Source organism: Sparus aurata, chromosome 19 (genome assembly GCF_900880675.1).
Source record: "Sparus aurata chromosome 19, fSpaAur1.1, whole genome shotgun sequence".
Taxonomy (NCBI): Eukaryota; Metazoa; Chordata; class Actinopteri; order Spariformes; family Sparidae; genus Sparus; species Sparus aurata.
The window spans coordinates 12,823,490-12,849,869 of record NC_044205.1 but is presented as its reverse complement, the minus strand read 5'-3'; the positions used below and the strand labels follow the sequence as shown (position 1 = coordinate 12,849,869).

Below are 26,380 nucleotides of genomic sequence, written 5' to 3'. Positions count from 1 at the left end.
AAAATGTGCTGAAAACAGATTTTCTGAATCCTTTGGCTTCATGGGATTGGTTATAGGGGATTACACAAAGCACTTAAAGCCCGACAATGAGCTGCTCTTTTCAATCAACAAAAAAGTCCTTCATGCTGGACACATTCTCCACACCCAAGAGGTTAATCAGGAACAAATTAAGTCAATATTGTGATTGTGTCGGGCGCCGTCAACACACAGAAGATTTAATATAGCGATGCTTAAATTTTTATGTTTTAATTTTCTGTATTTATGTGGTGACAGAAACTTTTATATTATTATTTATTAATTTCATTTGGTTACAAATTATTTATTTAGATGCACTGACTGAAAAAGAGAAATAAAACTGAGGTAATGTGTGGGGTTCAGAATTATATAGGCAAAAAATGCACAAAGCAAATGTTGCAACACAACTTGAAGTGAAGTAATTTCTGCGCCCGTTTACAAACAAATCTAAACTATTCAGACGTCCAATGACTTATATGTTTCAGTCAGCGTGGCCTTAGACACAACTTTCTTCTGGGATTCCTTTAAAAACTTTATTAAAACAAAAGATTATAATTAACAAAAGGTCACAAACCAGGGACATCAGATCATGTCATGTAAATTTTATTTGCATTAAAGTCAAAGTCATTTAAAAAATATATTTTACAGTGTTTTATGAACATTTTATATCGTATTTAATGTAACTGCCTTTTCATAAGAATCTATAACTTTACTTTCAGAAAAAAAAACAACATTAAATAATATTTTTAATTTGTTTTTTTGTCTTAGGTACCATCATACAACATTATCAAACACATACAGGCTGAAGTAAACAATTGTCTTAGTTTAACTTAACTTCTATTTAGATAAAAAAAAAACAAAAAAAAAAACATAGTTTCTGTCAAACAAATGAAAGTCTACAGCAATGTTTCCTAAAGCTCAATAACGTCAATTCAACATCTGTGGAATGCAGCCACTGCAACAGCACATTCAGACAGTATCTGCGAGCTTCCTGTTCACCACCCGGGCAAATCCTTATCTGCTTGAAACTCTTCCTTCTTTTTTTTATCTTTATCTTAAACAGCATTTAAAATCATCACTTACCAATTCCCTTCTTTAGCTGAAACAGCCGTTCAAGCGTGTGTTGTCTGTCATTGGGGTTGAAAATTGGGGAATGGGCTGGAAATTGGAACCACCGAGGATGCCGTCCTGGAAAAAGAGGAAATCAAAGTTAAATGAGATCATGCATGCCAAGAGAATGTTTAACCAAAGGGCAAAAAGGAAGCTGGAGATAACAGAGAAGAGAAAACCGCTTAATGTTGTGTTACTGCAGTCTGTTTGGAGTCGTGCATGCTTGTGTGTGCGCGCGTGTGTGTGTATTTGGAGGTTGGAGGGGGTGTTACTTGTCAATACACATTAAAGTGTCATTTTATACATTTGTAAATATGTAAGTGTATAAGTGCATCATGTTATTTTTAAAGTAAACAAACCGTGTTTTTTTTTTGTATTCGAAGATGTATGTGTGCGAGCATGTGTGTGTGTTTTTAAAGCCACACAGGAATGTGAACATATAGTATTTACCACTTTACCTTAGTGTGTGTGTGTGTGTGTGTGCGTGCGTGCGTGTGTGCGTGCGTGTGCGTGTGTGTACAGGTGACAACGGGCGTTACGAAAGTTCATCCCGTAGCGCAGTGTCTAAAGCCCGTTTGAAGTGGTGCACCGCGAACAATTAATCTTGAGCCTGTGATTGCACTGAGCCCCAGTGATGCAGATTTCCCATGACAAGTTCACTTCAAAAGACTGGAATCCAGCCCCACCCAGAGCGCCTATGGTTAAGATGATAGACAGGCAGATGCTTTGTTTTAACATGAGAGGACATCGCAGCGCGCCGTGCACTGAGAGGTGGGCAGGGTTTACTCTTCACTTTTTGTGTTTACGCATTTTCCCGACATTCATGTAACACATGCAGTCGCGCTGCCAAAAACTAAGTCGGGTGATGTTGTGCGGGGCATTCTAACATGCGACTGGGTAAAGACGTGCATAAAATGAATATCCAACAGGGATGACTGAAAATGAACAGAGGAAACACTTGTGTGAATGTGTCCGATACATACTGGTATCTGTCATCAAAAGATAACAAAGGAAGCCATGAAATGCGTTCAGTAAAATCACTGATTATCTGATGTTTGATTTAAATTCTGTTGATCGCAAGAGCTGTGAATAATCCTTTATCCAACACTGGCCTTCCAGATGACATCTACATTTTGCATTTGTATCATTTACCATCATTTTGCGTCTTCAACTGATGGAATCAGGCATCCCTGTGTAAGTTCTTCATGACAGACAGGCAGGAATGGAGCATGTCTGGATTATGTTTATTCAATTTAACTGAGCATTTATCCTCCCAGGTATTTGTTGCCAGTGTGTGTGTGCTCTGTGTGTGTGTAAGGCATAAGGAAGCGGAGTGATCATGAGAGAGAGAGAGATGACAGGAGTAAAGTTTCCAGTTCACGAGCTGAGGTAAGGGTGCACTGAGAGGGAAGCATGCAGCCAGCCTGCACATGTCAAGGTCAGATCGCATTCTTCCACAGAAACGAAGGGAGAGGTAGACAGATAGAGATCTCGTTCGCATGAACCTTGATGTGGCTCTTACAGCAAAGATATGTCTGAGTCACGAAAACACCAAGCAATCAGTTAAAGCATTTTTATCTTCACATAGATAAGGTATGAGACAAAATGTTTTACTGATGTCGCTTCACAGAGGTTTGTGATTGATAGCCTCCATAACTTTCATTTCATGTGATGCGGCTTCCTCGCTTCAATAACTCCCTCAAAGACAAAGAACCCACCTAGTTTTTAAAAAAAAAAAAAAAAACAGGTTAAAAAAACATGAAGTTGTCAATTTTACACAGGGTGATGTCATGTGAACTGAATACCTGTGGGTGTGTGCCATCTTTTCACTGAATCATTTGGCGCTGCGCTTTATTTCTTAATTCTCAATGCCATGAAACACTTCAGAAAGAATATCAACCCAGAAGCGATATTTTCTGCAAGCAAAAACTAGTTCAAAGACATTTTTTTCTTGCCTCGCTCCCCCCCCACCAATACTAAACTTACTGTCCTGGCATCTAGTCAATTTCCAATTTGCAATGACTTTTACAAGATTTTTTACTGACTTTGCTGCAACGCTGAAGCCCCCAGGCCAGTGGGTCATATAATTATTATGTGCAGGAAATGATAAGCATGTTTTAAAAGTGAAAATTAGGTTTAATTGTGGTGTACGGTTGCAATGCGAGCATGAAATCACAAAAGTCAAACTTATGAGACTTTTGCATTATTTAAACAATTTGGTGGCGGCTGATTTACGCTCAGTATCAGCATCAAGGAGGGTTGAGGTAATATTCTGGACATATTTTAGAAGATGACTGGCTTAACTTCTGGACCATCCTTTTATTTTCGCTCATAAAGTCTCCTGGATCCTTTTACATTATTACACGTGTCAGGTCGGGTGAAAATGAGAAGCACATTCTCAACAAATGGCCGTCGTTTGATTGAAGTCAGGCGTTATTTCTAGAGAGAACTTAAACTCGAACGCAGCTTTTCCTTGTATGCAAAGTGCTGATCCTGGACCAGGGCTGGCACACAGAACCTCCAGGTGCCTAATGAAAGAGAACCTCAGACCTCTATGAGGTTTCGCCTCACACCCAATACTCTGCACTTCAGTGCCAATCAGAAAGCCAGGCCACAGACAGGAAATAGAATCGAATGTGCGAGGTGTCCTCGGAGTAACCAAAACAACGGCGAGTCCAATTTCCTCCTTTGTCACTTTTTGTAGCTTTACACTCAACTGGAGAGCGAGCTGAGAAAAGAACATGTTGTCGGCCTGACTCAAACACTGGCAGCTCTCCTGCCCGTGTGTAAAGCTGACAACCAGTTTCCTGAGTGAAGTCATTTCCTCAGTAGACGCTTTGCACAAACACAGGACTAATATCCGAGTTGGTGTTTGGGTGGTGCGCGGGGGGGGGGGTGTTCAGGGGCACTTGTGTTGAAGCAAAAGGCTGACGGCAAACGCTCACCTTTAAATTTAATTTTACCCTTTCATTGTCGAGGAACAGATAAGAGATTCAGTAGCCGCGCTTAACTGGGAAAATATTATGATGAATGGGCTTTTATTAGTATTTTCCACCATTATTCATGACAATAACAATACAGTGTTCTCCGACGGTAATGGCGCATGTGTGTGGATGCGTCACCGAGGGAAGGCAAGGGTACTTATTATGGAAACAGCGCTGTGATGAATGTGTTCGAGCAACTCAAACTTAATCTAAACTGCATTACATGTTGTTTTGAATATACCTCCCTGATATGCCTATCTTTAATGTACTATCAAGTGCAGGCGGCAGAATTGCTTTAGTCTCAAAATTCTGAGCAGCGGCAGCGGAGGGCGCGGGGGGGGGAGAGAGAGAGGCTTTAAAATACTGTCTGTGAGAAATGCAAAATTTATGAATACCCCCCTCACATCTCAGCTTGATTTATGTGAAATAATAATACACTATTTAATGCTTAAACATAGCTAGGAGCGATCCCTGGCTATCAAGATGTACAATGGAGTAATGGGGCTGGAAGACAAATCACCTTGTGGACTTGTGATGCTTATTTAAAGGTGCTCAGGCAGATATATTAAACTATATGTAATTGTACACTAACTCTGTGCTGTAGGCAGAGGCGGCAAAACACAGGAGGAGGCCGGTCATGATGCAGATGGAGTGGTGTAATCAATTTGACTCAAGCATCAGCATCCACGGCAGAGGGGAGGGAGCGGGAGGGGAGGAGACGAGGGGAGACGCTTCGATCCGCTGTGTTGTCATCTTATTTAGGTTTTAGCCTTCGTTCACACATCCTGCGTACGTCCATCTGTACTTGTAAAGTGTTGTAAACTTAGAAATGAGCCAAATAAGACATATACAGGATTTCAAAGATTATGTGTTTTCTGCATGGACATGGAGAAGACAATCCATCATGCATCCACGGCTGCAGATAACAATAATTTCCAGTGTCAATGTTGCCATTGTGATATGATTTACGATTAATGCAAATAATCATTTTTGCGTCCCAGTTTTCATTTTTCCTGAAATAAAATGTTCAAAAGATGATGATGATGAAGTAAAATGTGTTTGGGTCTGCAGCAAACAAACATGTCCTCTTACATCTGGAGAATAAAATTTAGAGGCCACGGTCTCTGCAGCACCACAGTACTTCCTTATATTGCAGTTTTGTCACACATTTTAACTTTATGGACACTGCACTGGGCCATAACAAATGTTAGTAATTGTGCATCCCTAGTTTTGATTAATCCATTGATTATTTGATCAATTAATCAATTAGAAAAAAATGAAAATATTCATATTTAAGGAGCTGGAATAAGGGATTTCTTTTTTTTTTTAAATCAATCAATTATCAAAATGTTGTCAATTAATTTAATTGTCATTGCAGCTTTATATGCATCTGGTTGAAGGGTGAATTCTCAGGCTCAGCAGCTACAGTAGCTCCTGTGTGTCTATTGTAGGTTAAGGTGTGTTAGCTTTAAAGCAGACCAGGTTCAAACAGAGCCAGTGGTCACACGGATCGTGATTTATGATTCACTGATTGCCTCATTTAATTAAAGTAAATGGCAAAGACCAAAGCGAGGCCAAATTGTCCTGATCTGATGAATTGGCCCCCGTTTTTACCACCAAAACCAGGTAGGGTAAATAAACAGGGTAATTACAATGGTAAATGAAGGCTCTGTGAGTGAGCCCTGTGGGCTGTGGGCGGCTCACCCAGGATGTACAGAAGAAGTGAACAACAGGCGTTCCCGTAACTTTCTTTTATCATCCTCTCTCTGTCTCTAAAACCTGGCGATGCCAAGAAAAACATACTTTGAACAGACACCTACCAAGGCGCACACACTCTCACTCACATATTCAGTGACACACAAACCGCAGCTCTCCCCCCGCCCCACCCCCCATCCCGGTGCGTTCATGTACAATTATAGCTACGGTGATCCACAGGTGTTGAATTCTTCTGGCAAGCCATAAAACATGATATGCATGATTTGTGCAGTCAGCCAGGTCTGTAATTTCATTCTCCTTTTCTTTCATTTTCCCTTCCTGGGCCACACGATCCATTTTCCTGCTTTATGAGAGTGCAGACACCCAAAGAGACTTTCAGGATGATTACATGCCCCGTGCCATGGGGGGTCTGAGGAGCCAACACGCCAGCCTAAGAGCCGTGTCAAACCCGGGTGAAAACATCTATTTGAATAAGGTTTTGAATATTTGAACCGCTCGAGGTGCGCTTCATTTATCCTCCTAGACGGATCCTCAAGTAAAAACTTCCAGACGAGCTATATCAGGTGCTCCAACATATGTTTTGATCCACTTAAGTATTCAAAATATATGATTTTGCCCGTGTGAGCTCATGCGAGGAGCGTTGATTTAAGCTCGACGCACATGCCCTCATGGTCCTGTGAATGTCTGGCAAAATAAATCAAGCGTACCTCACATGGAGCATGTATTTAAGGCGATATTCATGTACACACAGCCGGGCCTGATGTCACAGCACGTGGGTTGGTCTGTTGGCAGGGAACTGCGATGTCCTCCAGGGGAAACTAAACAAACTCTGTCTGCCACTTTCACAGTGTTGCCTAAACGTGATCAGGGTGAGAGTTAGGTCCTCTGCTAGACACACACACACACGTGCGCGCACACACACACATGCACACACACACACACACACACACACACACACACTCTTCGTGGGTTATATTTATACACAAGCACACCTACAGTAAAAACGCCAAAGGAAGGAAACTATAAATTGAGTTTGTACATATTAAAACTGAGTCATTATAATAATCTGATCCAAGACTCACATAGGCGTATTTCTAATATTACTCTGAGATTCACCATGGCATGCCGTTATCATAAATATAATGTTAATATCTATGTAAATAACTGCCTCTGTGGGTTTAAGATGTGGCTATGTTAAATACTAAATGGGTGCATAAGGATAAATGAATGTGAGAAGCTAAATAGGCCACAGAGCAGAATTTTTGCATATTGCACAATTTGGTTTGTTTTTTCGCACAACCTGTCAACAACAGGAGCTCCTCCAGCTTCAATCCATGAGTAAATAATATCCCAGCACAAACCGCAGCTTTAATCCTGGTGAGTGATTGACATTTCATATCTGTGACAATACTCCAAATAATTAAAAACAGAAATCTTGAAAGGTAATAGCTTCTCAAATCCATTAAGTAGTTAAAGGTTATGAGGAAAAAAAAAAACTGGATTATTGCTCACAGCAAAACTTCTAATTAAATGACACTACGTAATTTGTTTCTCAATCCCTTTCTCTTCATAAGCACAGCGCAGGTTAAATGAATGGGCAATGAAACATGTGTGTCATTTACCGTTACTCTGAGGAGACAACAAACAATCCCCCCCTCCACCCCCGTTTCCTGTCTATATGTATGAGAGGAACAGCGAATATGGTAGATTGGATAAGCAGACACACAATTCCTGGTAAATTGTTTGCTTAATTACTTTTTCTTTTTCCTTTCTTGTGAGCACACATGCAAAGAGGGATGGTTCCCCCTCCTGGCTGCTCATAAGAAAGCCAAAGACTCGACGGTCTCCTGTGCCTGCCCCAAGTGTCACCTATTCACTCAGCTATTGCTGCTTATGACCTGTGTGCAGACAGAGGTAACCGTATGTGCAAGCATCCTCATTAACTTAGCTAAAAACCTCAGCAACTACTGGGTTAACTTTAAGTTCACTGTAAGTTTGCAGTTTTACTGCCCTTTTCTTGTTTCGCTGTTTGACTTCTGGATTAAGAGACTTGTTCATTTACTTTACTTGCTTATGAATAGGGCAACATCTCTATGCTTATGGATTTATGTATACTTCTAAAAAAAGGTATAACCAAAAGAACTCAAAAGGCGATGACTCCATCTAAAACGTTTTTTTAAAATTCATGACTAGAGCTGCAGTGATTCTGTGCGTTAACAGTACAGCTGTCAGGAGGTTTGTGGCGTCCTAGTGGTTGAAAATACAAACAGCACATTCCTCTTTTCATAAACTTTTGACATCCAAGAAATTGGAGGTGCAGTCACTTAATTGTAGTTTGTCTATGGAGGTATTACATACACTCAGTAATTCATGAGATACACTGGTACAGTCTAATGCAATCAAACACAACTATATTGCTGTTATAACTAGAACTAGAACTAAAGTGTATTACACTGAGAGGTGTTTCTAATATTCTGCCCCACACATGTATTAAACAGGGACAAAAAGTTTGAAACACTTCCCAACTTTAATTATGATCTCATCAATAAAACATATAATTTCTGACAATCTTTGTAAAAGGGATCATTTAAGACAGGGATGTTGTATTGAATTATTTTAGATTGTACATTGTCCCTGTGTGTAGCTAAGGTGCTGATAAGACACACTTTCAATTTGTCTACCATTCTAAGTTTTCAAACTAAGATATGAAGTCAAAGTTTGACTATCAATCTCTTATCAACTCAAAAACACTTGACTAAAATAATTCTTACTCGGTAATTGGAGAAAAAGGCATAAAAACTGGCTGCGACTAACAATTATTGTGGTATACATTAATCTGATGCATGTTTTCTTAATCAACCACATTAAGTGTTTGGTTTCTGAACTTGATGATTCCAGTTTTCAAACGCCCAAGTCAACATATTCAAACTTGTTTTTTCTTACCATCAGCCCAAAACTCATTGCAGACCATGTGAAACAGCAAGTGTTCACATTTGAGGAGTGAAAATGTTTTTGTATTTTGTTTTTGAAAATATCGTGAAGACTATTCAGTTATCAGAATTGTTACCAAATTGGTTATTGTTAATATACTTATAAGTTAACATTGTCAGTTAAGATATTTCATCCTTGTAAAAACAATATATAGTTGACTCTCACTTAACTTGAATGGCACCAAGTAGAGAACAGTTTTTCTACACATTCTGGATTGGTCCCCTTAATCTGGATGGGGTCTATTTATTGCTGAGAACCATCCTCAATCAAAGTTTGGTGGAAATCTGTTTATTAGTTTTTTGTGTGATCCTGCTGACAAACCAACCAACAAACAGAAACATAACCAATACAATGGATAGAAATAGCAGTTTATAAGGTCAATTTTAAAAAAAAATTAAAAACCATCCTTATCATGCATTTAGTATTGCGACTGCAGCTTGAGTTCCTGTTTTGAATCTAATGGACTGTTGACTGAATGTAAATTGACCCTCAGCCCTGACATGAAGCCCTCCTCTGATGGTAGAAGCATATTAAATGGAGAATCTAAGAGGTCTGACCCACCGTGCACCCCTTGCCCTCTGATGACAGAGAACAGATGAGCTGAATTTAAAATCATCCACAGCCACCACTAACCAGCCCGGCCGGTCTGTCTCTGTTCTATGGTCACTGGCAGAGAGGATAGAGGATGGGGAGGGGGGGGGAGGGATGAGGAGGAGGAGGGGGAGGTGGAGGGGAGGGCGTGAGACGAGAGGGGAAAGAAAAATGTAAGAGCAGCAAGCCTAGCAGATCAAAGAAAATAACATGGGAGAGGATATGAGTGCTTTGAGAAGTAATATAGCCGAGATAGCATCTGTTTTCCGTAGCATGCAGGAGGCTTGAGACAAGACCAGGAAAGAGACAACGGAGAGTGAGTGCACTTTAGCCGAGGATAAGACCAAACACAAATGGGTTATTAAGAAGCCCTCAATGTAATATCTGGCTGACATTAAAGTGTCTCCTTTTGAAATGATCCACTGTTGGGGATGGGGGCTTTTCATGATACTCATGTTGAATAAATAATATGAAGGATCATTACAAGGGAGTGGATGTTTATTTGTGTGGATAATCTGTCTTTTTGGAAAAGAGATTAAAGAAATAAAAACAGAAATGCACGGCTGGACAGTTCACTAAACCCCAAGAAGTCCTGAAGTTTTTTAGCAAAAAGATCCAAAAGAAACATTTTAGATGCCTGTTAATGATTATAAAAGCATCAGTAGTATCTTTGAACTCAGAAGTTTTTATTATTTGCTTTATTGGGTGTTCATTGTTTACTTATCACGCGTTACCTTGATCGATCATACAAAATCTTATCAGTATAAAATGCATCTCATCCTTTATTCTTTATTTTCATACAGATGCTTTATTTGAGTTTAAGACTATTTTCAGCACAACAAATGTTCCACTCTGAGACACAAACTCTGTGCAGGACACTCACCCAGTTGTCTAGTTTAATTTCTATGCTCTATATAGTATATCAAAACCATTCATAGGTCGCGCTCCCATATGAGCCTCCTGAAGATTGAATAATGTCCTTCCTGATCCGCGCTGCAAGAGGCCATATTGGATCCAGATTTCACTGGTTCAAAAGTCATTTCATTCCCCTTCATTTCTCCCTCTCTCTCTCCCTCTCCCTGCTTTATTCCTCTCTGTCTCTCTCAAGCCCTCTCTCTGCCTGCTTTATTTATTGCAGGTCCAGTGGTGTGGTACAAAGCCATTACCCGCGCATATGTACCTTTTTGAATAATCAATAAATAATTATTTTATTATTTAATAGGATCGTATGGGAAAAGGAAATGGGTTTTATTACATAAATCCATCACATGTGATGAATGGCCGCACTTGTAAAGTTGGACGGGGGAGAAGAGAAAGTGGTCGGACGGACCGCGCGCCTGCGCTCAACTGCCGTGCCTCGCTGAGCACTTTCTCCATGCGAGGTTGTAAATATGACATTTTTGTCTCTTTGGGACTGTCAATTGGAGTGCAAGGGGAATGAGGGGGGAATGGGATTGTAAATTCAGAGAGATTAATTAACCTTTTACATTTGCGATTCAGCCCTGCATCTTGTTCTGTATATTGTGACCCCTGTGAGCTGAGGGGTGAGAGACCTGGCCGCAGACGGCCCAGGGAGTGCAGACGTCTCATTCCAAATGAGTTATTAACAGAATTTTTTGAATAGATGGAAAAATTGTAGCCCGGCCATTTAGTGTCATAAAGGCCGGGTTGGCGAGGCGGCAGGGGCCTCCCAGGGACAGGAGGCAATACCATTACAATCAAATCTGAGATGGAAGAGGGATTGAGCTGTCCATTCTGAATTTTTATATTGTCAGAGGGCCGGGGAGGAAATAATGCCATCCTGGAGTGTATTAACCTCTGGCTGGGGAGAGAGGACAGGGGGAGAGAGGGAGAGGGGACGAGCGAGAGAGAGTGAGAGAGACAGAGAAAGAGGGAGAGGAAGAAAGAGAGAGAGGAGAGGAAAGAGGGAGGAGGGGAGGCCGGCAGAGGGAGGGATTTGAGATTGGACAGTAGGGAGAAAGGAAGGCTAGAAGAGGGAGGGGAGGGATGGAGGGGTAAAAGAGAGTTTCATGCCTTGTGCTGGGGGAAGCCAAAGAGGGAGAGACAGGGATATGAGATGGCCAAGAGACAGAGCCAGAACAGAAGACCGGAGAGTAGGGAATAATGCAATAAGGATTTAGAGAGGGAAAAGCATATACGGACAAGGCTGTGTGGGGGAGGAGGAGGAGGGGAGTTGATGGGAAAGACTGAGAGGAAAAGAGGGGAGAAGAGGGAGTCTGGACAGAATGGGGGAGTTACGTGAAGGGAGGAACAGAGAAAGTTGCAGGGATAGAGCTGCCCCACCTGACCACAATATTAACATGATAGCTGAATATAATAATCTGAATATTATTTTGTTGCTCAGTTTCAGTTCAGTGCACTTTTTCCATTCCATTTTTTAAAGGGCATTATTTCTTTGACTATGGTTGTGGTTTCACTGTAGATTCTTCACTGGAAAATATATAGCAATACCATGATGTAAAAAAATGAATTAGGATAGACTGATTACTGGCCTGATATTCAGCATCTTTCCGATTTTCAGTATCTGTGATTTTTCTGTCAGATTAATGCCAATAAAATAAACTAATTTAAAATGTGCTCTGATGCAGCATCCCGTGTCCTGTCCACAACCCCGTCTGACTGATTACACCTCACAATTAATGGCCTATAAACAACAAAATAAGAGGAATCTGCAAAGTCACTAGTAAATGAGTGTATGAAATAAATGTAGTAGCAAGGAAGTATAAAATAGCAAGGACATACTTAAGACACATCAGATCTAGGGCTGCAGCTATCAAATATTTTTAGAATCGAGTATTACTACCGATTATCCCATCGATTAATAGAGTAATCTAATAAAAAATAATTTTATATTATTAAACAATACCAAATAATGCATAACAAAATGACAGGGCTGTTAAATAGACCAAGCAATTGGCTTTTATTCCTGTAAAAACATAGAGGTATTTATTCCAACTCGCAGCCGTCATGTGCTGGGAAAAAAAAAAAAAAAAACATTTATTAATATGCATAACAAATGTCATGATGTAAACAAGCCCTATACTCACTTCAAAGTAAACATCTTAACATAGTTGTGTGCATCTGCAGCATTAACCATTACTACCAAATAACCTATTAATAATGTCTGGAGTAGGCTATGGTGTGGTGGTAATCTAAGACCGGGACTAAGGGTGTGTGTGTTTGCGTGTGCAGGCATGCGTGAGGGAGAGTGAGAGAGAAGAGATGAGTGTGTGTATGTGTCTGTGTGTGTGTGCGTGCGTGCGTGCATGTGTGGAAAGGTGTTATTTGATGTAGGCTATTACTCTCTTGCAATTTAACACAAATTAGTTTCCACATCTTAACACGATATCTAGTCAAACCCACATCAGGCTACAGCCTCTACAAATACCATACGTTCCAACTTGCAATGGAAGGCTACGTTAAATTAGCTAACATCAGTGTTTACATTAGCTTGTGCTTTCTTGGTGAGCTGGTGTTAACAACTGGATGCTTTCAGTTCAGATGTTGAATCATTGTCGAAGTGCTGTTGTGGTACGCCATTTCTGCTTTGCAGTAGACACACTGCACTTTGTTATCTTCTTTTTTGAGTATGAAATGATCCCAAACTTTGGACATTCTCTGTCTTTTACGGTTTCTTGGCTCTCTGCCATCGCACCAACTCAGCACCAACGTAGTGGTGTGTGTGCGGGTGATAGGAATTAAACAAAGCCTCGAGGCAGAGATTTCACTTCTACCATTTTTTGGAATCGAATTATTCGAGTTACTCGAGTAATCGATTCCGCTCTAATCACATTACATCACTGGTTGCTCTAAATGTTTGACACTGAAGATTTTAATTTTTCCTACAAATTAATTCTGGTTCCAAGTATTGCTTATTGGTCTCCTTGATTTCTAATAATCAGTTTCAGCCCTGAAAAAGCCATGTAGGTTGACCCTTTAAAAAAAATTTAAAAATTAAAAGATCAAAAAATGAAGGTGCAGAAGTAAAAGTAGCAAAAAGGTACGAGTTCATCACGCAACAGAATGGCCACCATCAGTGATATATTATTGTAATTGATTTGTATGGTCATTGGTTTGTGATGCGTCAGCCTGTAAAGAGTATTTCAGTGGTGTAGCTGGTCATCAGGCTTCTAATTTCAATACATGTCTTATATATGTTGATGGTATATTTAAAATCTGTAAAATAGGCTTTTTTCTTTATGTGCACACAACCATAGATGTACCTACGGAAGAGGATTAGGGCCACACATGAATTTTTTTTGTAGTTCTGACTTTAAAGTCAGAATTCTGAGATTAAAGTCAGAATTCTGAGAAAAAAGTCAGAATTCTGAGATTAAAGTCAGAATTCTGAGAAAAAAGTCAGAATTCTGAGAAAAAAGTCAGAATTCTGAGATTAAAGTCAGAATTCTGACTTTTTTCTCAGAATTCTGAGATTAAAGTCAGAATTCTGACTTTTTTCTCAGAATTCTGAGATTAAAGTCAGAATTCTGACTTTAAAGTCAGAATTCTGAGATTAAAGTCAGAATTCTGAGAAAAAAGTCAGAATTCTGAGAATAAAGTCAGAAGTCTGCACATGTAAATTTTTTTTGAGTTCTGACTTTAATCTCAGAATTCTGAGAAAAAAAGTCAGAATTCTGAGATTAAAGTCAGAATTCTGAGAAAAAAGTCAGAATTCTGACTTTAATCTCAGAATTCTGAGAAAAAAGTCAGAATTCTGACTTTAATCTCAGAATTCTGACTTTTTTCTCAGAATTCTGACTTTTTTCTCAGAATTCTGACTTTAAAGTCAGAATTAAAAAAAAAATTCACATGTGGCCCTAATCCTCTTCCGTATGTACCAAACAAGTAGTGGAATAAAAAGTCATATTTATTTTTTTTTATGTTGAAATAATCAAGTACAGTATTTAAGTACTTTCCTACATTCTAGACTGCCCTCAGGCTCCTGTTTTTGGGTTAAAAAAAATGTTTAAAGAAAAATTGGTCAATTGTGCTCATGTTGTTATTAAGTTAATAATTAAACTGTCCTCTAAACTTCGAACGGAACTATTAATACATGATATCCATAAACTGGAGGGGGAACATGCAGGAAGAACCTTCTAACAGGACGGAACCGTGTTGCTAAACTTGACTAACTAGCAAAACTCGCTCGTGTTAAACGTTAGCGCCACTGTTGTGGTGACAGAAGGCAGCAAACTCACCTTATAACTCGAGATGGATCCTGCCACAAAGGTAAGACATGCAGACTGTCGTGACACTGTGGGTCGTTTTATCTTAACTAAAAAGGGTTGCCTTAACTTTCCGACCCAGTGCTAATGGCGCAGGTTAATTTAATTCAACGCATTTAACACTAACTTTAAGGACACAGCGGATGACGTTGTTCACCTGCCACAGCGCGTGGCCACGTAGACCAATAGCAGCACAGTTCAGAGGTCGTCAGAGGAGCGGAAGTTGTTGGCTGCTTCTGCCACTGCAGGAAAGTGCAGGCAGCGTTTAGCAGGCTAACAGGCTCCTCGGGGTGTTTTTGTGCTGTTTTTCATTGAAGAGGAAAAGCGTGAAAACGTTCGAAATGTGCACAAGATGAAATCGCCACGTCCTGCGAAATGATTTTCTCTGGGATCGCCTCTGAGGAAGGGGATACGCTAACGTAAAGAAACCCGGAAGTGTTGTTAAAGGTAACAAGCCTGCTACTGTAGCCTGCTTGTTTGGCTGACAAACCAATGTCAGGGTCTAAATAAGTCGCTAATAGTAAGCGACTCATAAAATGGCACTGTTACCGATGGGATTACCGCTTGTGTTTAAATGCTTAAAATAAGCTAGCTAGTTAAATGGTCGCTCTTAATGGTACTAAAGGCATTAGCAACCGGCTGCTTCATGCAGCCAAGGCAACGTAAGTGGCTATTATACTCTCCCTAATCGCACAACATGTTTGAAATATTACTATCAGCCAGCTACAACAAATCTACAATTTCGGGGATATTCAGATGACTGTCATGCAGCGGTGTAGTGTCTTGGATTAATATTTTTGACTGCAGAGAACAGATATATAATTGTTTTTCCCCTCACACTCACCCTTACAACCAGAGCTGAATGGGTATACATGTTAAACACTGCCTTCAACATACACACTGTTACTACTAATCAGGAAGGAGCTCTGATCAGTAATACTAAAAAGAACAGAAACGGTACACAGTCGGTGTGGGCATCTCCTAAGTCTTTTTTGTAGTGTCTCCAGTGTCACAGAGACTGGCTGGCAAGCGTTAACACTGTGCTCACTTCTTTGAATAAGATAACAAACAAAATCCATGCCTGTATTCAAACAATAAAGAAAGCTGCTTCACCCGATCATCTGTTTTCAGCACGATTCCCTTGTGCAACAAGTTGAACAGGTCTTAGTGTTGACACTGTCGCTATGGTTATTTCTTTATGTTCAGGTGAGGAAAAGCTTAGCTTTGTCCATCCTCTATGTTCAGGTCTCTACACTTTGCTTATGTACCTTTTATGTAAGTAACTTTACTGCTTTAAAAAGTGCATCTGCATTGCTAATTAACAAGCAAGATCCAACACTTAAAGCTTGAGCAGGAGAAAATGATGTCCTATGTGATTATTACCTGAATCTCTCTTTGTGGTCCCATAGCTCCCAGCAGCTGCAGACACGATGAGTGCCAAATATGGCCTGGTGGGCTACAACAGTTCACGGAAGCACATCTCGATCTCCATTCCGTCATCCACAGAGGTGATGTCACCCCACATAAAGTCCGTGGAGGAGCTGAGGGTCCTGGGAATCAACCTGAGCAGCTTTGGTGCCCCCACACAGTTCTTGATCTGTGTGGCTGGAGTCTTTGTCTTTTACCTCATCTATGGATACCTGCAGGTAACCCAGGCTGGAAGAAACTGTCTGAGTTCATCTGAGACATGAACTTGAGCAAACACACACACACACATGTGGTAAAATATCATGATGTCACCATGTTTGTCACAGTTAAAGGATAGGGCTGTTTTGCATGCTCTGCGTGTCTGTTTGCATGTACAAATACAAACAGCAAATGTAGCTTGGTGTGGATGTGTTCCTGACAAAGATGCTGGTACAGATACAGATGGCTTATAAGAATTTTGATGTCATTTTCTTAAATTTTTCATCTAAGACTCTTGTTTCTATATTGTATGTTGTATGTCTTGTGCTTCAGCAAGACGCTCAGCAAAGTTCTGTTGTACCTGGGTATAATGACAAGAAAGGAAAATACGAGACAACACTGATGACGTGAATTAGGGCTGTATGAAATGGTTAGAGATTAAGACTATTAAGATTATTTTAAAAGATATTACGCTTGTGATTTGATTCACAATTAGAGGAAATCATCATTTTTACATCGCAATTTTCATTTTCACAGACAAAAGTTACTAAAATCATGGAAATGTGACATTTGTTTGGATTTTTTACCTGACATGATTATAAAAAAGATTCCAGCCTCCTGGTTGATGCAAAGATGGAATTGTTCATAAAGCGATTTCAATTACATTTCAGTGTAATGCAGCCCTTTATATGAATGTTTGTATTTCACAAGCTGGGCCTCAGAAGGCTCTTTATCTGCTTTGTGACTCTCTGTATGTCTCTCCACGCAGGAGTTGATATTTTCCGTAGAAGGATTCAAGCCTTTCGGTTGGTACCTCACTCTGGTCCAGTTTGGCTTCTACTCCATGTTCGGACTCGTGGAGCTTCAGCTCACACAGGACAAGCGCAGAAGGTAAATAGTCTCCTGGTGTCGCATGACACACATGATTCTTCTTTTGTTTATCCTGCTTCTTGACTGCCACCCATAACAGACCATATTTACAGACCGTTTTTCTTTACAATGTGTACTAAATCTTTAATTGATGTTTTTTGGAGGTATTGGGGCTGACAAACTTTTTGTTGAATCGTCTGAAGCAGTTTAATAAGGAAATATGTTTATTTCCCTGTCTTCCAGGATACCAGGGAAGACCTACATGATTATAGCCTTTTTAACAGTGGGCACTATGGGCCTGTCCAATACCTCCCTGGGCTACTTGAACTACCCCACACAGGTTATCTTCAAGTGCTGTAAACTCATCCCAGTCATGATTGGAGGAGTGTTTATACAAGGTAAGTCGAACCAACCTTACATATGCAACTACATTTTTCTTTTTTGGGCATTTTTTCTGTACAATATTTTGATCCTTTGTCCTATGTAGTTAATATTTGCTGCTCTGTCATTGTGTATCTAAAGTAGCTCTCTCTTTAAACCTCTGTCTTCCTCTGTATAAAAATTGTTTGGCACTCGACTCCTAAATTCTGGGGTTACTCGTCTATTTATATTTGTTGTTTAAACGAGGCTTGCCAACCATGTTAACTTGGGGGGTGCGATATCTTAAATCACTTCAGATAACCCGAAGTTGGAATTTTAAAGTCAACAGCAGTATTAAGAATGTTAATTTGTTGATCGTATTGATGCGTCTGTATGACCTTACAGTACTGCAAACAGGACCATCATCAAGAAGATTGTCTATCTCTGTATAATTTAAATAGTTAGGCGTAATGCCTGTCACTGGGTCAGATTCCAACATATCCAACCTGGATAGATCATTAACTTAGAACTATGGTTTATGGTGAAGTGCTGGGGATGAACTGAGCGGTCTCTTGATGATACAGTACGGTACCAAAACAAAGTTTAAAACAGAGAATAAAGCATGATAATAAGTTCCCTTTTTTAGCTTTCAGACAAACTCTTCAACTATAAATGTCAATTAATCCAAAGCGATTAGGGTCAAAAAGATGAGGATTGGGCCTTGAGCAGTTGGAAAAATGTTGGATTTTTTCTCTTAGAACTCAAAGAGACTAAATCATCAGCATTTTTATACAGAAGATAAATTAACTTCTAAAGAATAAAGGTTGCATCATCAAGGAAAAAAATGGCACTGAACTTAAAACGATTTAACTGTCGTCACATTTTACACCTCATTTCAGTCATCTTACGTGTTTCCTTTGAAGCAATGACCACCTTTCAACATGCGGCACCTCCTTTTTATCAAAGTCTGTTGTTTTCAGTTGGCAGAGCCCAGTCGGCCGTGCTCTCCTCGGTTCTGCCTGTGCTTTCATCCTCACATCGGCCTTCTCAAGGTTCTGTGTCCTCGGCGTCAGACAGGTTTTGTGCATTTTTTTTTTTTTTTTTTTTTTAATGCCCTCTCTCCCTCTCTCTCTGGATGGGTAGATGTGAGGCCCACGGTCCCTCAAGGGGTCGAGTGGGAAAACAGAATTTGTTCACTCGGAATGCAAAGAGGAAAGAAAGTTGGAGAGAGGGATGGCTGGATGAAGGGAGGGGTGCGGGGCTGCATCTGATGTGAGGCCCTTCAAAGGCGTGTCGGGGGGAATCAAAGCCGACCACGGCCGACCTGATGCTGCGTCCCCTTGTCAACCTCAAGGCATCTATCCGTCAGCCTGTTTTCGGAAGACTCCTTCATCCTGTTGTTTTTTTCCTCCAACTTTTGCTTTTTCACACAGGTTTTTTTTTTTTTTTTTTTTTTTTTTGGTGCATTGTTGCGTGCACAACCTCAGAAACTTGAAACTTTGAATTGTCAAGAAGACCCACTGTAAAAACTTTTAGTAAAATTTTTACCTGAGTCCAAAGTCAACTTCTTTTATTTAAAAAATTAATGGTCACCTTTTGAAGATTTCTTTGCAAGCTGTGCTCGAGGGCAAGTACTCTCTGCCTGCGCAATATCTCAGTTTGGTTTCTCTGTTTGTGATGTTACAAAAGGCTTTGGAAGTCTCAACAGTTGCATACATTTCAGATTGGATTTCATGCCGATATAACATCTAAAACGTATTCCTTGTTTTCCCCTTTGTGAATTGGGTCAAAATGTGATTTCGGAGGCTTTAGGAGCTTCAGTTTCTGATTCCAGAGATGCAGATAGACATCCAAAAGGATTCACATCTATGTGCTTGTGTTCCAGGTAAACGCTACAATCTGGCCGATGTGTCTGCTGCCCTCTGCATGAGTCTGGGACTTATCTGGTTTACGCTAGCTGACAGCAAAGTGGCTCCTAGCTTCAACCTCACAGGTACTCTCTTCTCCATCCAACAGCAGACTACAGCTGTTTCACAAAAATTCTGTAATGCTTCAAGTGATGAAACCACATTTTCACGCTATATCATCATGGTTAGTTTGTCTTTACTAAAAGGCATGTGTGTTTTTTCATATGCATATATTTCCGCTGTCAAGCCCAGTCTTCTCCCTGTACAGCTTCAGCTGAAATACATGATTTGTGTTCAGTTATCCATGTTTTTTATATTTATGTGTTTTTGGCACACAGGTGTTCTCCTCATCTCCCTGGCACTGTGTGCAGATGCAGCCATTGGAAACGTGCAGGAGAAAGCCATGAAGCTCCATAATGGCTCCAACTCTGAAATGGTACTTTGTTGATAGATTTAAAAAAATGAGAGTTTGTATGTGTATTGGAAATTGGATCTGTTTACACAATAGTGAAGGCAAGTGCAGAAAAAAGCCATGTTTTTGCTCTGAGAATTGTGTTGGTTTTTTTTTGTGTGTATGCGATGTCACTGACTGGGTTGTGTTGACAGGTGTTGTACTCGTACTCCATCGGTTTTGTCTACATACTGACAGGCCTGCTCTGTGTGGGCGGGCTGGGGCCAGCAGTGGCATTCTGCTCAGAGGTGAGTTCACCTGAAGACAATAGGGCTAGATACCCCTGGCACTTCATGTGGCCGCCCACAGACTGATATCATCACAGAGGCTGTTGACTGTATGCATCTGCAACTATACTGCGAGGTGCATACACACCGCCAAAGTCAAATGTAAAATATGCAGAACAATTAGTTACGTATAGTACGATAATTAAGGATGTGCGTGATTAGTTGACTAGGCAATAAAACATTGCTACCTTTGCTAGTCAGCACTATAGATACTAGTCTGGTAAAGGTATTATTCCATGAGTGTATGCATTCAGTTACATTTTGACATAATATGCACCTATTAAATGTTGCCAAGAGCGTTAATTAAAAACATGAGTAGCGCTGGTGAACCGTTGCAAAGTATTTACTTATAAGTTTCTTCAAGATTTTGATTTGTGAAGATGAATATTGTTTTCAGTAAACGTAATTAGTAAAATTTTATTTAGCGAGCAGTTGTCATGTTTCGTAGAATTAAGTCCAATGTTAATAATGCACGCCGCAAAGTGCCACACGTTTTGGCGCCATTTTTAAAACCATCGCTTTTTACTACAGAATAAAATACTGCTCAATACTGCCTGTTTTTTATTACTTTAAGACTAGTCCACCAGGCTATGTTTAATTAATTAGCCATCAGAAACATCCCAAATAATAATTATAATCATGTGTCACGTCCTCCTGTGTAACCTCCTAATATGTCCCTTTAATTTAGCTGCATACTCCACCAAGATGTTTGTTTTCTCACTGTAAATCCAGGTGTTATTGCAGATTGATGAGGATTCTGTGTTAAACATGCTCAATGATTTCCTCCCTCCCAGCATCCTGTCAAGACGTACGGTTACGCATTCTTCTTCTCTCTTACGGGTTATTTTGGCATCTCCTTCGTGCTGGCCTTGATCAAGCTCTTTGGTGCCCTTGTTGCAGTAACAGGTCAGAGCTTCTCCTCTCTTCGCGATGGGATAATCGGATTAATAGCTGATTTGTAATTTTAGTTCAGACATAAAATGGAGATAATTCACGATGTATTTCTTTTTTTTATGAACAGAATTGAATTGTTACCCAGCTGTAGACTAGAGATGTCTCTTTGAGTTTGTTCTAAAGTCACATCTGTTGAGCTTAACTTTCCTGTCTGTAATTAAGAGAAACCACAAATGTGTTTTACTCTTTTGCAGTGACCACTGGGAGGAAGGCCATGACTATCGTACTTTCCTTCATGTTCTTCGCAAAACCTTTCACTTTTCAGTAAGTACCGTCACCTTTGGACTTTGATCAGTTTTCTTCTAGTTTTAAAGTGAGCCAACACTGACCTCTCCTTTGACTGAAACAGTGGAACTTGATTTGGCTCCCCTGCCCCCTTGCTTTCATGTCCTCAGACCATTTTCAGACCTCGACTACTCCTCTGCTCTTCCTCCTTGTCCTCCCTCCACTCTTGCTCACCCACAACCTCCTCTGTGCTGTCAGAAGGGTCTTGTTTACTGCTGTACCTCTTCTGCTCTGTTTCTTCAGCGTGACTTTTGACATACGCGCACACACTCCACACAAGATACAAAAACTTTTTTTTGCATCTTCATGGCCAATTTCATTCTCCCTCCAGCTTTTGTGTGCCCTCTACCGTTGCTGGACTCGCAGTCCCTTCCCTGGCTGCAGTTTACGCTTTCTAAACCATTTTTATTATTTTTTTGTATTGCTAAACAGCTAGTTTGACCAAGCGCTAAACGCTACATGATCAGTTAAGTGTAGGTCAGTGACAAATTAAATGAAAGGGAATGCTGATGGACTTATGGACACTACATCCCATACATCATAGCTACATCAGCTTACTTAAAAAAAAAAAATAATAATAAAAAAAAAATAATAATAATAATAATAATAATAATAATAATAAAAAACAGCATTTCAAAATGTGTTAAAATATGTGTTCTGGAAAATTATTGATGGTTTGATGTTTGACATCTCACATCTGGCAACACTGTCACTGATTCTGACATTGCTTAAACCTTCCAGTGTGTAAAGGATAAGATGTCTGACATTACACAGTTCTCATTGGCAGATTTCCATAACTAATTTAGATATGCTGATGTTCGACAAATGGCTTTTTTTTTTTTTTTTTTCCTCATATCCTTGGTATCTTTTTGCCACTATAGACACGACATTTGTCTTTAAGTGCACTCATAATGGTCTTAATTAGGTCACATAATTTCCATATTCATCAAACCATTTAGAGACCTCTTATGGCCTGTAAAGAAGCTTCAGCATGTAAACAGTCAACTTGTTTAGATTCTCCATCTAACACATCTAAAGAGATCTATCAAATGTATCTATCAAAAGTACATGTGCATTTTCTTCCTCATAAAACCAATATTTTACGAAATTATTATTATTTTTGCTGCCAGCCTTCTTTATTGCCATTGATGTGTTTATTGTCATTATAACCATTTGTAAGAATGTGTATTGTGTCACATCAACAAAAATACAGGTTCCTGCTCACTTCTCTATAGCACTGTTTGTGGTCTTAAACTCCAAAATCTAACATGTATGTGGGAAATTTGAAGAAAACTGTTCAAGTCGTTCAGTGACCATCTTCATACTGTATATCCCATTATTATCTAACCTTTCCGTCTCTTGCTCCTCAGGTACATATGGGGCGGCCTTCTGGTGCTCTTCGGCATCTTCTTGAATGTTTACAGTAAAAACAAAGAGAAAATGAAGCTTCCCTCCATCAAGGACCTCAGGAGCTGGCTGCTGATGGGAAAGAAAGTCCGATTTCTCTCACAAGATGTATAAAAGGGCACCCACACGTGTGGTGGAAGTCCTGCGCCGGCAGACTGTACGTCTGTTCCAATGTAGAGTCGGCCCACCTGGTTCAGGGGATGCATTGAAGCACGTGCCCCATGCTACAAACCTCATCACCACCAACACTGAGCCAAGAATCAGTGTACAGAGTTTGACCACAGATCAGCCTGAAAATCAGCTGACAAACGATTAAACTACAATGGGTGATAGAGTCACTGTACCCCATCTCTATCTACCAGCCACACCACCGGTGTAACTCAAACTCTCTGCAGCAAACTGAAGGAACCATAACTGTTTTTTTACAAGGGGATCAATGTTAGTGGGCTCTTTGAGCAGTGCTTGAGAGCGCCACAGGAACAGTCCAAACATGGAGGACAACACTGAGGACTTTATAGACTCTCGAAAGGGAAGCCAGCGCCTTAGCCAACCAAATCGCACAGTTTGCACTGGAAATGACTTGTACACTTAAACCCATGAGTGGTTGGAAAAAAACGGAAATGTTGGAAGAAGATAGCACAGAGTGACATGTGAATCTGTCATGTCTGAAAATGAATGTTTGTCCCACATCCTAAAAGAAAAAAACATCTTGATTTAAAAAAAAAAAAAAAAAAGGCATATTTGCCCTCGCATGTGCCAGGAAGACGGAACAAAACTTTGTTTTACATAATCATTGTCTTGATAAAAAGTGGCTTTTTTCACAGTTTATTGGTAATTTATATTTGTCCTATTTTATTGAACATGTGGGATCTGTGTGATCATATGGTGACATTTCTAGGAATCTGGAGACATTCTCTCATTTGTACATCAATACATTAAATATACCAACTGCCATAATTTGCTAACCATGTGTTTGGGTGAAAGGGTACCACTCTTTTTACATTAAAACAAACTGAGACATTTCTCTTAAAATACAGTGTCTTTGTGCGTGTGTGTCTCGTCAGCCTACCCTTATTCTCTCCCCTTGCACCGCTTGAGAGAAGAGTTGATATATTGCCAAAGTGTGTGTTTGTGCGCGCGCATGTGTGTGTGTGTGTGTGTTTATCCACCCAGTGGCCTTAGGCATGTTTGATTAGGAGTCCTAAAAAAAGATAGCACTGCTAGACAGAAAATAAACAGCAGTCTTCACTGTGCCGAGGCTGTCCTATTCATTTGGATCCATCCTGTGTGTGAGTGTGTGTTTGTTTGTGTGTATATGTGTATCAGTCATTCACATGAATACCAGCCATTTGTCTAAGCGATGATGTAATGAATTTCTCACCTGGTTTTCTTCAGCAAAACACTACAGTTTCCTCTGTTGGCCCATTCAAGGCCCATTTTGAGAATTACGCTAGGTTTTTTTTTCGTTCTCTTTCATGCTTACACCACCATCACTTGATAGAGAGTGGCAAGAATGAGTCCTTGAACCCAGACCTGAGTAGGCATTTTTGCACCTTCTGGACCCTTCTTCTTTTCTTCTGGGTCTTTGGTTGATGCCTGAAATGATGTCTGTGGTCAACACAAGCTAAAGACAATTTCACGTTTTGTTCTATGACATAAAATACATCAACACATCCCCACACAGGAATTTTGAAGCTTTTATGTATGCTTAAAAAGGCAGTTTCTAGCAAGGGGCTAAATGAAACTGCAGAGGTTGTTGGTGAAATAAAACATCACCATCATCTTTCCAATTTTTAAATTGATCAAATTATATAGAGTAGTATGAAGCGTAGTGGTGGTAATGTTGAAGTCATGCGACTGCGTTGTAGTTGTTTTATAGCCTTACATCAGCTTTTACATTTACTTCACACAGTTGCATTTTGGCTTTGAAGGTGCAAAATGTGAGAATCAGCAACCTGTCAAATTCATACTCAAGACAAACGGTGGAAGCATATCACCAGAGTAACCGCTAACTGCTGCTATCTGTAGCTGTTGTAAGCTAGTAAGCTTGATTAGCCGTGCATCTAGTGATCCTGACTAGGAGCTCCGACCGCCAGGAGAGTGTCTGTGGTTAAACCACTAGCGTTGAAATGTTGGACCAAAACAGGTGGTAGCTAGCTGGTTAGCATGCTAGCTTCTGTAGACACAGATTGTCATGACTGTCAAAGCTGTTTCCTCTTTACATTCCATTGATACATTTCAACTGGAATTCTTACATACTGCACCTTCAAAAGAGATTTTATTTACAAACGACTAAATCTCATGAACGCTGGTGACCGGTCACCAGCAAGACCAGCATATGTTGTGTCTTGGTGCTGGTTTTGGTGCTGTTCCATGCTGGTCTTTACAGCAGGACAGTCCTGTTGACTATTTATCACACAGCACAAGGCAGAGCCCTTCTGATGATGCAACGCAGCCTTCAGTCAATACTGGTGTCTTGATTCCAGTTGTAAATCTTCACATACAAAGTAAAGTCCACCATAGCTCTGATTTATTATCTCACTGAGTATAAATGTCCACAAAATATAAATTATTTTTCCTGGCATAAATAAGCTGTTAGCCGCGGGGTCGCTAAGTGATAAGAGAACACCGTCCTTCATCCATGAACCCAGAATCCTCCCTGTTGAAGTGCCCTGGAGCACGAATCCAGCGCTAATGTTCTGTCTGCTGACTATGCATTCTGACCTCTCAGTGGAGAATATACGGGCAGCAGGAGAATTTCCTTCCAGAGGTCAGTAAAGTGTTATATTGCATATGTTACAGTTCACATGTCCAGTACTGAAAATCTGATGCACTTCGTTTTTTAATTGGCCACCTATGAAAAAGGCCCGACCAAAAAAAATATTCCAGTAAGCTGCAGGAACAAACAGGAAATGTTTGGGAAGTCTTTTGTCCTTGATGATGGCTTTATGCGTGTGTGTTTGTGTGTGTGTGTGTGTGTATCACTGCCATAGCATGGTGTGAAATGACAGAGACTTGCCAGCTCAGCAGGAGGCCGCTGAGTGTGGCTCTCTCTGTGATCCTAATAGAGGCCCAGATATTACAGTCTCACTTCCAGGCGGGAAACCTAACGCTGGGCCAATTAGTAATTTGGTATTTCATAAAATTTGGCAGCTTGTGTCTGATGACAAACTGACAGAGATCCTCACTCCTCCGGGGAACCTTTGGCAGTACAGCGGTATACACACACACACACACACACACACACACAGTGAGAAGTTTGTCTTCCAAAAAAGCTAAGTGGCGGCTGTTGAACATACTGGGAGTGTGTAACGGAATTGAAAACAGAAAATGACTTTGGATGCTTTCTTGTTTGGCCGCTGATTCTGATTTCACACGAGCACAAAATGGGGAGAAGATTTTCTCTGAGAGGCCGTTTTTATGACACACACCGGCTCACTAAACTGCTGTTTTTTTTTTTTTTTATGATTGATGAACAGTGAAACAGTCCATTAGAGGTCGAGAGGTCACACCGCAGCGTTAAAACATTAGTTTGCCATTATATACACCTCCGATGTGCAGCGTACAGTACTACTTCATC

The 26,380-nt window shown here is 40.2% G+C and overlaps 1 protein-coding gene and 1 long non-coding RNA gene across 6 annotated transcripts in view; one reads left to right on the top strand and one right to left on the bottom strand.

Moving 5' to 3' along the window:
- The window catches only part of LOC115570386 (uncharacterized), a 177,202-nt gene extending 162,431 nt beyond the window's left edge, over window positions 1-14,771 (bottom strand). For all 3 annotated transcript variants that reach the window (XR_003981761.1, XR_003981760.1, XR_003981762.1), the window contains exons 1-2: window positions 14,627-14,771; window positions 1,099-1,203 (exon numbers count right to left, since the gene is read on the bottom strand). This is a non-coding gene — a long non-coding RNA (uncharacterized LOC115570386). The remainder of the gene's footprint in view (window positions 1-1,098; window positions 1,204-14,626) is intronic.
- Window positions 14,553-23,832, top strand: slc35b3 (solute carrier family 35 member B3). 3 transcript variants are annotated; one of them, XM_030398934.1, is made up of 10 exons: window positions 14,553-14,657; window positions 16,063-16,299; window positions 17,049-17,170; window positions 17,393-17,547; window positions 19,395-19,502; window positions 19,755-19,852; window positions 20,023-20,115; window positions 20,949-21,060; window positions 21,303-21,372; window positions 22,764-23,832. In XM_030398934.1, the coding sequence occupies exons 1-10, from the start codon at window positions 14,640-14,642 to the stop codon at window positions 22,912-22,914; spliced, it is 1,164 nt and encodes a 387-aa protein (XP_030254794.1). In that variant the 5' UTR covers window positions 14,553-14,639; the 3' UTR covers window positions 22,915-23,832. The 3 variants fall into 3 exon arrangements, with proteins under 3 accessions (XP_030254794.1, XP_030254795.1, XP_030254796.1); XM_030398935.1 differs by lacking the exon at window positions 14,553-14,657 and adding an exon at window positions 14,840-15,100; XM_030398936.1 differs by lacking the exon at window positions 14,553-14,657 and adding an exon at window positions 15,130-15,315.
- Window positions 23,833-26,380: the final 2,548 nt, after the last annotated feature.

Excerpts from the sequence above, each read along its gene's own strand:
- slc35b3 (XM_030398934.1), top strand. Across the intron at positions 21,061-21,302 it reads TGCCCTTGTTGCAGTAACAG|TGACCACTGGGAGGAAGGCC; the intron begins GTCAGAGCTTCT and ends ACTCTTTTGCAG. Across the intron at positions 21,373-22,763 it reads GCAAAACCTTTCACTTTTCA|GTACATATGGGGCGGCCTTC; the intron begins GTAAGTACCGTC and ends CTTGCTCCTCAG.